Source organism: Phalangium opilio, unplaced genomic scaffold (genome assembly GCF_054372755.1).
Source record: "Phalangium opilio isolate 3A_F unplaced genomic scaffold, DU_Popi_V2 ptg000106l_1, whole genome shotgun sequence".
Lineage (NCBI taxonomy): Eukaryota > Metazoa > Arthropoda > Arachnida > Opiliones > Phalangiidae > Phalangium > Phalangium opilio.
The window spans coordinates 2,381,186-2,396,055 of NW_028324208.1; the positions used below are offsets into that span (position 1 = coordinate 2,381,186).

The 14,870-nt window shown below is 39.3% G+C and overlaps 1 protein-coding gene across 1 annotated transcript; it reads left to right on the plus strand.

Moving 5' to 3' along the window:
* The first annotated feature begins 10,136 nt into the window (after window positions 1-10,136).
* Window positions 10,137-12,523, plus strand: LOC149623942 (uncharacterized). The gene is made up of 3 exons (XM_089852241.1): window positions 10,137-10,271; window positions 11,339-11,480; window positions 12,229-12,523. Exons 1-3 carry the CDS (start codon window positions 10,137-10,139, stop codon window positions 12,483-12,485), a joined length of 534 nt encoding a protein of 177 aa, XP_089708367.1. The 3' UTR covers window positions 12,486-12,523.
* The last annotated feature ends 2,347 nt before the right edge of the window (window positions 12,524-14,870 follow it).

Sequence of the window (14,870 nt, forward strand, 5' to 3'; positions counted from 1 at the left end):
ATATCTTCAGAAGCGGTCTTGCAGTCCTTTGAAAGGTGATCCCTTCCTTTGCACTCCACACAACGGAGAGGTTCCCCTGGTTCCCTTTTTGGGAAATAGCAGTCTCTTTGGACGTGGGAATCTTGGCCGCAGTTAGTGCAATATGCTTGGTATTTAAAACAGACGTCTTGGGATAATTCCACTTTGGATTGGATTTTATTTTGTTTTCCTATCTTGAATTTAGAAACTCCGTCTGGAGGGTCAAAATATGTTGGTCTTTTGGTTTCCCTTCCACCTTCGGCCATCTAAAAATAAATTTTTTAGTATTTTCTTTTTGTTGCTTGGGAAATAAATTCCCAAGGAAACAAAGAGATTGGCTCTCGGGAGAAACAGAATTGCTCCCTTTCTAGGTTCGTGATATTATTATTATCAAGGTAAACCTGAACCTCATAAGGAGATCTTAATCTTTTATCATCATCAGGAGGTCGATAGTAGATGTCTACTTCATTACCTCCGGGCTGAACTGTCGCCCTCTTACATACCTCTCGACGCCATCCCAATTTAAAAGGTTCTAAGTAAATCTCGGGTAATGTAGCCCTATTTAAACGAGGAATTCTCATTGATTCCGACAACGAGGTCGATGAGCTATCAGACACACGCTGTGATTGGGATTTTGATTGAGGTTCAGGAGGTGCTATTTCCTCCGAAAAACCAGAAGAGGGGGAATGCTGTAACGCAGGTTCCGGTATGGACTGCTCAGAAGACGTTGATTTGTCTTCTGGTGTTCGAATTGCTTCTGAAAAACTGGACGTTGACGTATGTAGCTTATTTTCCACGACTGATTCTTGATCAGACGGGGAAGCCTCCCCTGCCGCAGAAGGCGGCCTATCGTTAGAGGGATGATCGAGCTGAAAAGCCCTCATATCATGATAGGTAAATAGGAGGAGAGGAGGGTCTTCAAAAAGGGCCATGCCCGGTTCACTATCAGAATCTGTAGGGCGCTGTGAATCATCCCGAACTGCAGGAGGGATCGGTTGATCCGCTGCTTGATCTTCTGCTGTACTTGATGTCGAGGGTTGAGGGACATCTGGTTTAACAGGAACAATCGGTTGATTGACGTCCTGACCGTCATGCGGAGGCGGTGACGCAGAAGATGATGATGATTCGGATGATGTGATTGAGGAAGTCTCTTCAGGCTGGTGGAGCGCTCTATCACCATCCGTAGAAGGACTAGGTTCAATTTCGTCTACAACGTCCAATTGAGAAGTGGGGGCATTTCCGGCCTGGTCAAAGACAGCTACGTTTGTCCAGTAGAGTTTCAGGTGTTCGAGATTAACTTTCCCTACATTCTGCCCTGAGTTAGCGTCTTCTAACTCGTAAACAACGGGAGAGTGTTTTGCAACTATTTTAAAGGGACCTGCCCATTTAGGACTAAGCTTTTTCATGAGTTGACCTGTCGTACTTGATAAAGGATGAGTTTCCATCCATACTAAGGTTCCTACCGCAAACTCTAACGGGTCATGGCGGAGGTCGTAGTATTTTTTCTGGTGGGCCTTTGCTAACTTAGACAATTCATTGCTGAATGCTAATTGTTCCTTAAGAACCTTCAAAGCCTTATCACGACTGGGGTCATCATTGTCCTGAATGGGTTCCTCAATATCTAAATCCCAAGGGAGACGTGGCTCCCGCCCTAAATTCAAGAAGAACGGGGATCTGCCCGTTGTTTCATGGGGTGCGGAATTTATAGCAAATTGAAGAAGGTCAAGGGATTCATCCCATCTATCATGGTGATTCCCTACATAGAATGATATTAATTCGCCTATTACTCTATTTACTCTCTCAGTGGGATTTCCCTTAGGAGTATAGGGGGTGGTAAACTTTGGGTTTATTCGAAATGCTCTGCAAGTTTGCAACCAAAGTTTAGAAGTAAACTGTACTCCTCTATCACTAAGGATAGCTTTAGGAGCTCCCCACCGGGTGATAATAGACTTAAATGCCTGAACACAGGTCTTAGCAGTAATAGTTTTTAGTGGTATCATTTCCACGAATTTGGTCATATAATCGACGAAAACTATTAAATATTTACAATGGTGTCTACTAGAAGGGAAAGGTCCCATTATGTCGACACTTATTTGGTCCCAAGGACTAGTTATTTCTGAGGGTTGCATTAGCCCTGGCTTTTTCCTATTTCTAGCCTTAAATTGTTGGCATAAAGAGCAACCTCGGACATAATCCTGGACGTCACTAATTACAGAGGGCCACCAATATCTATAAGTAACTTTACTCAGGGTTTTATCTTTGCCCCTATGGGCTGACAGTGGGTGGTCGTGTAACAACCTCATGGCTTCTAACCTTAACCGAGGCGGTAAATAAATCTTTTCCGGATGATTTCTATAAGGTCTTCTATAAAGAAGATCATTCTTTATTTCGAACATTTTATTCCTAACTGGGTTAGGTCCTTGCAAGGAATTAATAATAGGGGAAGCAAAAGGATCTTCCCTTTGTGACTTTCTTACGTCATCTATAGTAAAGACTGAGTATAAAGATCTAGGACCTGGAGGACGTATTCGACCTTCAACAGACTCACTAGAGGAGGTTGTACTATTACTACTACCGGTAGAATTTTGACTAGTACTACTACTAGTTGGATCCAAATTACTAGTAGAATTAGAAGTAGCAGAGCTAAGGTTTATGCTAAGGACGTTTATCGGAGCTCTCGATAAAGCGTCGGCTACTACATTTTCTACTCCTTTCTTATGTTTAATAGTAAAGTCAAAAGTTTGAAGGTACATAGCCCATTTAACTAGACGAGAATTAGGTTCCCTGATATTAAACAACCACTGTAAAGCTTGATGATCAGTGAGGACAGTGAATTTACGACCTTCTAGAAAGGGCCTAAACTTCTTAACCGCCCAACATATGGCTAAACACTCTTTCTCGCTAGTTGAGTACCTAGTTTCGGCATCTTTGAGCCCTGTGCTAGCATAAGCTATAGGGACTTCTACGTTATCTTGTAATTGGGAAAGAAGGGCACCTAACCCTGCATCACTAGCATCGGTAGTTAAGATGCACGGGGAATCCCTTCTAAAGGAAGCTAAGGGGTGAGCCTTACAAATGGCTTCCTTAATTTTCTCGAACGCCTGTTGCTGTTCGAATCCCCAAACAAATTTTTGATCCTTCCTTTTAAGTTTATTAATAGGTGCTACTATTTGAGAGTAGTGATTAATAAAACGGTTGTGCCAACCTGCCATCCCTAAAAATCTTTGAACTTCCTTAATATTTTTAGGAGGAGGAAATTTTTGAATGGCTTCTATCTTAGAAGGATCTATATGCACCCCTTTTTCATTTACAATGTGACCAAATATGGTAGCTTCTTTCTGAGCGAAACGACATTTTTTTAACTGTAGGGTGAGACCCGCTTCCTTTAATCTATTGAGGACATATTCTAAACACGTTAAGTGTTGGTCCCAATCTTCGCTAAGCGAGATTAAATCATCTAGATAATCGATTAATTGGAAGTAATCTGCGTCCCTAAAAATCTCGTCGATTAGACGCTGAAAGGAGCTAGGGGCGTTACAAAGCCCAAAAGGAAGTACATTAAACTCATACTTTCCCATATGAGTCACGAAAGCAGTTTTTTCTCTACTTTTTGGGTGCATTTCCACTTGCCAGTACCCTGATTTAAGGTCAAGTGTTGTTATATATTTAGGTCTTCCAACCCTAGCTAACATGTCCTCTATATTAGGTAAAGGATAAGGGTCCTTAATGGTAACCTGATTAAGTTTTCTGTAATCAATACAAAACCGATAGGGTTTACCCCGTTTTGTTTGATCAACTAAAACTACGGGCGAAGCCCAGGGAGAAACTGATGGTCTGATTATCCCGTCATCTAACATTTCCCTAACATGTTGTTCTATTATTTTCCTTTTTTGGTCATTAACACGATAAGGTTGAGATTTTATGGGCGGACTATTCCCTGTGTGAATCTCATGGAAGATTAGTCCAGTTCTTCCTACTTTATCGGAAAACAACTCAGGAAATTTCAATAAAAGGGCTTCTAGTTGATGGCGTTGCTCATCAGTGATAGGGGCTGCAGAAACTGCGTCCCTAATATTATTTACAATCTCCTTATCTATGGGATCCTTTTCTGATTGAATTGAAAAAGGGATCCTTAAGTTACCCACTAAGCATTGAGATGACTCAAAATCTAATTTGACCCTATTTTCCTCAAGAAAATCTTGACCCAATATGAAGTCACTATTTAGGGAAGGAACTATGTAAAATTTAAATTTGAATTGTTTCTCACTGTCACTTGACTTAAGAGTAAATTCTAACTCGTGAGAACCTTTAGTGAACGTATAACGGCCGTCGCCCCAAACTACACAATCTAGTTCTTCATCTTCAGGTAATTCTGAAGAATTTCTATGTTTACAAATTTTCTGCCACTGGTCAAGACTAACAAAAGAGGCATCGGCCCCGCTATCTAATTTAGCGTGAACTGTCGCGTGTTCAAAAGTAACGGGAATAGTAACCCTTTTATAAACTGAACCTTTCTTGACTGATTCAATCCTTAAAGGGAACGCGACACGCTTTTTACTAGGAGAATTTATTGGGCGCCGGGAGAGGGACCACGTGGGACCTCTCCCGTCTGGGCTTCCCCCGACTGGATCATCGTTTTATTTGGACAATCGGGAGCAAGATGACCAGGTTCCTGACAACTGTAACAGGTGATCGTACGTGTAGAGGGGTAAGAGACGGCCAACTGACGACCAGGGGACTTAGATCTCTGATTATAATATCTATTATAAGATCGCTGACCTCTATTTGAAGTATTCTGAGCTCTTGCTTGTGATCTCGAGTCTAAGGGTTTCAAGGGATATTCCCATGTAGGATACGAGGGAGAAGTAGGACAAGGGCTTTGACAATGCCCGGGGGAACACTGACTATGGGCTGAGCCTTTATTGGCTGGGCAAGAGGACTCTGTTTTAACCTTAGGCTTTGGGGGAGATTTCCTCTTTTCCCTTTTCTCAGCATTCTTTTTCCTGACTTCAATATCCTTTTCTATAGTTTTACAGGAATTTCTCAACTGTTCCATAGTAGTAAATTGAAGGAAAAGGAGGGGAGTTCTTAGCTCATCTTTCAAATTACTCTTAATTATAGGAACTAATTCCTTTTCAGAGAGGGGATGGGTCATCCCTAGATTCAGCTTCATAACTTCCCCGAAGAATTCCTCTACCGATTCCTTATCTTTCTGACTTCTATGGTTTATTTCTATCTTAAGTTTAGAATCAGCTTCGGAATCTCTAAACTGAACCTTAAAATGTCTCTTAAAAGTGTTCCAAGTTAAATGAGGATGGGAAGGTCTTAAGCTACACATTTCGTCATATTGACGGACTAAATCCCTGTACCAATACAAGGCACGTCCTCTTAAAAGGAGAGGCAAAGCAGCTAACCTTTCTTCATTAGATAGTTTATGAAATTTAGCATACTCCTCAAAAGCAGCTAAAAATTCAGTAGCATTATCGTTAGACGATCCCATAAAGGCTAACCTTTCTGGCGGTTCAATAGGGGCTTTTCCCGTTTGAGGAGTTGAACCTCTATTTATCAACATGGGTAAATCCCTAACTAACCTATCAAAACTAGTAGCAAGAGTTTTTTGTATTGCTACATTTTGGTTTGAATTATCCGCCAGTGTTTGGAGCAAAGGCAATATAAAAGCTTTTAATTCCTCCTCGGGAGTGTCTGGTCCCAATTGAGGAATTTGTCGGGACGGAGAATATTGGGTTCCGATAGTTCTAGTTTCTAATTTAGGCAAAACATTAGCAGAACTAATTTTAGGCTTAACAATTGTGGACTCTGATTTAGGAGGATCAAGGGAATTAATCCCAGTTTGAGGAGGGAAATTAGAGGGAGTTAAACATCCCTTAGGGGCAGGAATACTTTTATGAGGGAATAACAAATAAGGAGAGAAGTTAGGTTCTGAAGAGGCTGCAGTCCTCTTTTTTGAATCTTCTTCATCTCTCTCTTCCTCAATACGAAGCTTCCGGTTAAAGTCCTACAAGGTATCATCCGTTTCAGGCGGTGCTAACAGGTCGCCATCGTCTTCCATCGACGTAAACAAATCTTCTTTTGATTTATCTTCCCCTTTCTTTAAGATTAAATTCTCGTCCTCATCCTCAGATATCTGAGGCGATCTCCATGTTTGATTGTTAGCGTTTGAGTAAGCCATGATTAATTTAATTAATTTACAATAATCAAAACAATTTACATCAATCAAGTTAGGTTAAATTTATACAATATAAACAGTAAGTCATCTAACTTCGGTAATTTTATAATAAAGATAATTTTATTTCTTAATTTAGTGTTTAATTTATTCCTGATTAAGTTAGATTTAATTTAAAACAATTATCTTATTAACTATCTATCAAAGTGGAAGCCAAGGCTTAGAACCACATGGGGGGCGGATATCCTAACCGACAATGATAAATAAGTATTTCTATGGGACTGACCGAGGCTTAGTCGGGTCCCTGTTCGGGCGCCAATTTTATGTAACCCTCTGTAGGATAATTTAACTAAGGGAGAATTTCCCGAGGGCCATAAAAATAGAATAAAGACAACTTACTTTAGATGTCAAAATAATTGAAGACAAGTCTTCCAAAACTTTATTAATATTAGAAAAAATAGGGATAAACCCAACTAGACCGTACTCTAACAAGGCAACCGTTCAGTCCGAGCGCTGACTAGAGACTGTCTAACAAAATCATAGAAATTATAATCTGAGGAGGAACATGTAACATGGAGGTATAACACCCTGCCAGATCCAAGGAGTAGAACTCCAGGAATCTGGCAGCCATGTTACAGATGCATCTTTTTGAAATTTTAACCACATATTTAGGGCCCGAATTGTAGTTCTGTGGAATTTTTTCAAAGCAACTAATACGATACAAAAAAAGTTATAACCAATCAAAAAACCATCCTTATACATTGAAGTCGGTATGAGGTCTTATCTAAGAGAGCTATCGCTCTCCTAGAATACGAATGAAAGTACGTTATTTATTTTATCTTGGGCCTGGTTCCGAGAACCCTCTATACGCGAAACAGCACAACTCGGAATTGGTCTTCTTACTCGTCTTCCCAAAACTCGGTGTATCCAACGTTTATAGAGTCGATAAATTAAATATCTATACACTCGAGAAATGGAAATTATCATAAGAAATAATTATATTTCTTGTTTAAAGAAAACGAAACCCAAAAAACGGGTCATTTACAGTAACACTATTTAGTTTTCTATAATCAATACAAAACCGATAGGGTTTTCCCCGTTTTGTTTGATCAACTAAAACTACGGGCGAAGCCCAAGGAGATACGGAGGGTCTAATGATTCCGTCCAACATTTCCGTTACATGTTGTTCAATTATTTTCCTCTTCTGGTCGTTAACACGATAAGGTTGAGATATTATGGGCGGACTATTTCCCGTATGAATCTCATGGAAGACTAGTCCTGTTCTTCCTACTTTATCCGAAAACAATTCAGGGAATTTTAACAAAAGGGATTTTAGTTGTAGAAGTTGGTCATTAGAAATAGGAGCTGCGGAAACCGCTTCCCTGATGTTACCTAATATCTCCTGGTTTACTGGATCCTTTTCTGATGGAATTGAAAAAGGGATCTTCAAATTACTCACTAAACAAAGTGAAGATTCAAAATCTAATTTGACCCTATATTCCTCAAGGAAATCTTGTCCCAATATAAAGTCACTAGTGAGGGAAGGAACAATGTAGAATTGAAATTTAAAATATTTTTCATTCCCATTATCTTTAAGAGAGAAGTCAAGTTCGTGGGAACCTTTAGTAAACGTATAACGGCCGTCGCCCCAAACTACACAGCGAAGCGGAAAATAACATAGGCCTTTTCAGTGTGATGTAGTTATTAGTGTCGAAGTGATCTGTAGATCGATCGTGATATTTTGAGAGCTATACAACACGTTAATTTTTAAAACTTTGAAAACTTTTCAATTAAGGAATACGTTTTGTTAAGGTTTCATACGGTTTTTATTTTAATCAGCTCTGATGATTTTATTCTCTTTATAGGGCCTAATTGTAAATTTTTGAGAGAAAATAAAATGCAAACGCGTACTATTTTTAAACTGACGCGCGTGTTTCGTGTTACAATATTTTACCGAAGTAATTTTGGTGAACAAAGTAAGATAAGAATTTCTTAAAATAATTGATGTTTTAAAATCTTGTCTTCAAAAGTGTCAATTTGAATATCTGTCACTTCAGGCAATTAATTTTCTTCACTTAACTGTTACAATTTCTAGTCTTTTTCTACAATGACAGTTTTCATTAATTTATTATAGTTGTCGTCCAAAACTTCTCCTGACCCTTCAATATATATAGGCCTAGTTGTAATCGGTTTTTAGCTACGAAAGATATTTCAGATTATGATCCTTGAGTGTGTATGTTTGGGGTTTGTGTGTGGAGGCTGGATAGACGAAAAGACCGTTTTAGCTAGGCGTGGTAAGAACTTCAAGTACCCCAACTGTTGGGTAATCTCAAATATTACCTTAGCGAAAGAGATGACGCCAATAATGTATTTAATTAGCTCATACGAAACAAACACGCCCACCCCACCCTCAACCACACGTAGCTAATACGGAAATTGTATTTGCGTGACTTGCCTTCATAATGGTTCCTGTTTTACCCTCACTTGCAAAAAAAAAATTCGACGTTATCTCTATGGGAAAATTTAGTGTTTCTCACCAATAAGTCGGATTCATTTTATGGATTCTAAAACCACCCTTAGCAAACTTGATTTTCGATGAAATTTGTATTATATTGAAATTTGTTCAAAAATCGTAGTGGGGGTACTCCAGCTAGGTTTTGCTCTTGGTGTTGTAAAAGACGCTTTCCTAATTGAGTTTATATTTTAAGGTACATATACGTGGATAGGAGTCATTTAGATTCCATTAAGGTTTGCCACTACAAATAAAACATTTTAGCCCTAAGATTGAAATGAGTGCCCCACCCTTGGTTTCATTGTGTGCCAAGCAAGCCTAATCCAGATAAGAGAGGAAAATTTGAAAATTTGCGCATCTCCCGCTGTCTTTAACTTCCGGCAAATCTCGCTAGGAGAATATGTAACCAGAGCGCGCTATTGATTTCGAAATTGCAACAAGCAACGCCTTGACTATAAAACTTAGCGCTCAAATATTGCACGTACGCGTGAGTTGAAAAATTATATTCTCACTTCGCTGATCGACTAGGCTTTAAAAAGAGCTTGAAAGGTTGAAGAGAGGAACTGGGTAAACTTAAAAGCGATGTCCACCGACAGCACTAGGACACTAAGCGTCCGTCACTGGGAACACAAGTAAAACACTCGCCCAGAGTCGCGTTTTCTACTGATCTCAAAAACTGCCAGAGAATTGCTCTTTCCTGCTCTGAAAAATTCGACCGAGCGATGGTCCTCAAGTGTTTTTACGTTCTTTTATAATAAGTTCAGCTAGCTAATTGGACCAAGTCATCTTGCGACTTATGGCCACTTATCTAACGCCTTTAAAATGCATAGAGGGGTGGTGGCTAGCCCCTATGCCACAGCTAACCGACAGCGCCCTATACTAACTATTACCGTTAGTTAGGTTTCTTTCACTCTTAACTAATTAAGAATGAGAAACAACAACCACGATGATACTGCTTTGACTAGTTCGTTAGCGACCCCTAGCGATGAGTAATACAAAACAATTTGACCCGCAAAGGTTAAATTAGTCAAATACGTAACAAGTGTGACGTAGTAGCTTGTTAGATCGTGTTCCTCTGACGAAACGTTCTCCGCCAAAACTCTAGTAGGTGAAATCTTCTCAACCTGCAGAGAGCACTCTAGTTTTCTTGGCAAGGCCTATTTAAAATGGATGGTCGAGCTTTGCTTGGAAATTCAGAGTAAAATGGTCGAGAATACATTTCAGGCAACGTGAAAATCGTTTAAAAGCGAGGCGTTATTTTTCATTAACCTTTTTTTATTTCACTGTATAATTTTAAAGCGAATCAGTTCAACTTGTTTCAACCCTTCATGCTTCCATTAAGGGCCAATTACAAACTGTTTTTCACATACGCATTTCCAGAAACTGGACCTGGGAGCATTTCTAACAGGGTACGAATTTTCAATGCGAGATGGTATGTTGCCAACATTCACAGTGCCAGTCATATACGCCCATCAAAGATTACTGTCTGCCAAAAATGTGACGTTCAACGCTGCTCCAGTCGGAGCCTTCGACGATTTAAAAACTATTTCCATTGGTGTAAGTATAGAGAGTACGACGTAAATAACCGTAATTTTACCAATTTTACAATGTTAATTTACCGGTAAATTACCACGGTAATAAGTCTGTTATAATATAAAATACCATAAATTAGGGTTATTTTTGTTATTCCATAATTTTAATCTCTAACTTACAGGTAATTTAGCTAGGTGTGGTTATGTAACCGGACCTTGCTTTGCACTGATGATCTGTACGTGTGTTTGTGGCCGGGGTACGCCAGGAACAAGTGTGGCTAGATACCGATTAAGCAAAGAATTTCGATAAAAAAATTACATTGGGGCTTTTGTTTGCGGGCCCGGCTCTTGGGAGTATTGGTAAACAGCATTGGTATCATCAAAGAATTCACCCTGTTATATCGCGGCAACCTTCCAATTTGGTTTAATTTGATGGACGGCTGTAGCGAAGCCCATTTGTTGAAAGCGTTTCAAATTAAAATATTTTCGCTTTACTACGGTTTCTGGGGTTAACGCAGGGAGGGTGATAAGGAATGCGGGAAAGGTAGCTAGTGTGAAAGATTCATTTTTAGGCGGAAGAGGCACTATGTGTAAAGGCTGGGTTGCTGTTTACGATTCGCGAGTGTGTATGTTTGTGGTTTGTGTGTGGATTTTGGATACGCAAAAAGACCTTTTTAGCTAGGCATGGTAAGACCTTAATGTACCCCAAACGAATATTCCCTAGTCTTATCAGACTTTGTGTTTAACATGATTACACCGCGATATTGAAATCGTTCCCTTTATGTAAGCTATGACCAAACGTAACGTTACGATTAGAGTTACGAAATGTCAAACTACTCCAAGCAATCAGATTTAGTCGTCGACCAAGGAGTTACAATACTGGGCAAACATTTTCCTTCACTTACAAATTATCTGCTGTTCGTGTAAATTTGTAGAATATATATCTTCATGCCAATCAGTAAGTATGTGCAGCTTATTCAAGAACTCTGTTGTTAGTGCCGGTGATGTTAAGGTTAAGCCCTTTGCTTCAGAGCCATCTATTTATTTGCAAAGTAATTCTAAAACGTTGCTACTCTGAAAACAATGTTTCAGATTTGGAGCGGGTTGCTTTGCGTCATGGGAGTCTTAACGATGATTGATATCATTCACAAGCGAGTCAAGGGAATGCCAGGATCAATGATGTCCGTCGCTGCTCAAAAACTCTTTCTTTATTTCGGAGCCATTTTGGGAAAAGGTAGAGTCTCCAGAGTTGAACAATTTATCGGGCGGGCCGGGTCGGGCTTTTCAAATTTTGGAAATTAAGGGGCAGTTAGTTACAAAATTTTAAAGCGCGCGCCCTGATTCCTATGCCAAGCAGAGCCGCGGTGGTCTAGTGTGACGGCACACAAGGGAATTGTTGGAGAAAGAAAAAAATTTCGAAGGGAGCGTCAGCCACCCCCCTTGCCTGTCTCGCACCGTCGCATTCGTAAACACTAAACACGAAAGATGCCGTATAAATCAATAAATTTTGCACACCATCTATGATGTACGCGCAAAGTTAAAATTACATCCAATCAAAATAGAAATAAAAACCCTAGAGGTGGGCATTTTCTATCCATTTTCTCAAATTAGTGGAAAACGATTTTTTATAAACAAAGTTGTGGATATAATAAGATTTAACAAGCAAGTTCTGAGAACAACTTTCGAGCATCGATAAAGATAAGATGACGTTGACAATGGAGAGATAATGCCGAGTTCTAAAAAACCGTCCATATATATTAGAGCCAGTATTCCACGCGGAATAGCTAAGGTAGTGAAATAAAAAAATTTCGAATTTCCCTGAAGTGTGAATGCGGTCCAGAAATTTCGAACACTTTTTCTTCGATTTGCAAACTTGGGTGCAACAATCCACACAGACACACCCACACGTCCATTATAGTAAATGGTTTTAGTCAGTGGCTTTCAACCACTCAATCTTGTTCTATTGGTTTGTGGCGGTGCAGGCTTCGACATTCCTTCGTCACTGGCGATTCGCTTCAGCGTTGGAGTTTACCTCTTGATAGTAGTGGTCTTCGTCAATTTGTTCAACGGAGTCTTGAAAGCCAATTTCTCGTCTCAGAAGAGAGAAAACATTAACGGAATTCCGGATTTATTGAAAGTACCAGACGTCAAAGTTTCAATTTCTTACTTTATAGAAGACAGTGTTAAACAATCGGTGGAGATTTTTAAATACTTTAATCTCATTTCCAAAGTCCAATAATTAAATTTCAATCCTAACAGACTGACGATGAAATGAAAACTCTCTGGAATCAGCGAGCAAAACGCTTTGAACCGAGAGGCTTACCGTCAGGAAAGCAAATATGGTTTGGAGATTTACCTATTTTACAGATGGGCTTGTTAAAACAATTTGATGAGCCAAGGCTGAAACTATTGCATTTTCATCTTGGTTCGGCCAAGTACTTGGAACAACCGCTAGTATTCACAGTTGACAATGCAACAATGAATCCTAAAACTCTGAAGTACATCAACCAAAGGTTCGTTTACTTTCTTAATGCAAGAACAGTCTACGTTTAGGTGTTTCTCTTTCGCACATTGACGATGATCTTTGTCATATCAAACGTAGCTACTTGAGTCTTCTTCAATAATGTTGCACCTCAACTGCCGTTCGCGCGTGCATTGACTTATAACACTTGAAAGTTGCTAATTAGTATAAAACTACGTTCGAAAAAAAACTCTTACAACAGTAAGTCCAAATTGTGGTCCACGAGCCTCTATACTTTAGTTTCCATTAAATGATTGATATCTATCCAAAGAGATTTTTATATCTCCAAAACGTTATCAATTCAAAATCACATGGAGGGTCGGATCACTGACGCATTTCACCGTGAGGCGCTTTAAAAAGATAAATGCGGCGCAAAGGCACACGGGAACAATTACTTTTTCCTTCCATTGTGGAGTTTGTAAAAATTGAGAAGCCTTCGCCATGTAGGTGGCATTGCTAAGGTTTTATATTACTTTGAAATTTTGCTCGAGCACATAATGGCGAGTTCAAGAGCCGCGTATCGCGTTATATTACTCGCGAATTTTAATCGAAATCGGTATAATTATCGTCAACTCTTCATAGTGTCACTTGAAATCTTTGGGGAATATAATTTTTCAAGTCCCGGCCAAAAGTGTCGTGTGTACCTTGAAACTATCAAATAAAGTCAGCGTTAATCACGCGGACAAATTTTGCAACCTGATTTAAGTTACTGAATTGAAAAATTAAAGTATCTCACCATTTGGTGATTGCAGATTGCGGTCTTTCATGGAAACCGGTCAAATCACAGCATTTCACCGCGTGTTCGAGAGAGAATGGCGCATCGAATTGGAACCACAACATTCGACGGCTGAGAATGAAGTCCACGTACTCGGGTTTAAGGACATTGAAGCCAAGTTCCGATTGTGGGCGGCAATGCTTGGAGTCGCTTCTTTCGTCTTCACCGTCGAGCTACTGACAAGATTCCAGTTTCGAGAACCACTGCACATCATTAAGCTTAAACGAAGATTGTAGGAATGAAAACCCTCGCAACGGAACTTTAAACCGGAAACTGATTTAAAACGATTCCGATCCGAAAAAACACATGTCTAAGAGTCGGTTCAGACTAGTATTTGCACGAAGCACAGGTATTTTCATGGTTAATATGCAAAATAAAACATTTGAGAAAGTTTTAGCACACAATAGCAGACGACGGTAACCTCGAACTTGCACAAGGCCTACTTATAGGGAGTGACTAAGCCTAATATAGCTACGCCGATTCCACGGCCAATCATGGCGAAACTCTGATGCCTCGCGACTTCTGGCCACTTTCAAACCTTACCCTCATCCACTTTTGGTGATACTAAGCTAGGGCTTATTTCATTTATTGTCGTTCGAGGATGAAACCAAGTTTATTTAATTAAGTGACACTTGAAAATGACCATAAGCTAATGTTACTATAATAGCGTGTAAATAGCTAACGCGATCTTCGACAAATTCTCAACTGACCATAGTTCTAAGTGAAACAAAATAGAAGTTCTTACAATAATTGTAACCGGAAACAAATTCTTCTGTCGGCGAATGAAAGCAGTCTTGTTCAAAATTTGAAAAAATTAGCATGACCTAGTGATAGTGCTTTCCAATTAGGGAATCCAAAGTTAATAGTATATACTACTAAAATTACTTAGAATATTGGAATTGCTAATATTTTTGTAAAACCGCGATGACTCTTAAATCGAATATACGCGTATGAATTTGTTAACGAGATATATAAATTATTACATATTTATTGAAGTATTCTAAGAAATTAATGAAAAAAAATAATTTCTAAATGTATTTGTGGTAAAATAAATAAAATCGTCTTTATAAAAGTGTGAAATTAAATGTGTAATCGTGTTAGCCCGGGGTTTAACATGATAGATTAGCCGGGTTTCTGTTGGTAATCACGAAATTCGATATAGCTAATGAAGATCTTACATCTTTTGTCGGCCTCATCGCTTTGTCTATTTACTTCCCTCTAGTGTTTGTTTTGTAATTTCTTCGCACCTACTCTGACAGCTCGATCTTTTGCGCAGATAGGATATCCGCAAAGTTAATCATGCCTCGATGTCTCCTCCTAAAGGGAGC

What these genes read in the sequence shown, in the direction of transcription:
- LOC149623942 (XM_089852241.1), top strand. Translation starts at nt 10,137, where the DNA reads ATGCGAGATGGTATGTTGCCAACATTCACAGTGCCAGTCATATACGCC. An exon ending in TAAAAACTATTTCCATTGGT is followed by an intron (nt 10,272 to 11,338) that starts GTAAGTATAGAG and finishes ACAATGTTTCAG; the next exon opens with ATTTGGAGCGGGTTGCTTTG. An exon ending in CGGAGCCATTTTGGGAAAAG is followed by an intron (nt 11,481 to 12,228) that starts GTAGAGTCTCCA and finishes GTGGCGGTGCAG; the next exon opens with GCTTCGACATTCCTTCGTCA.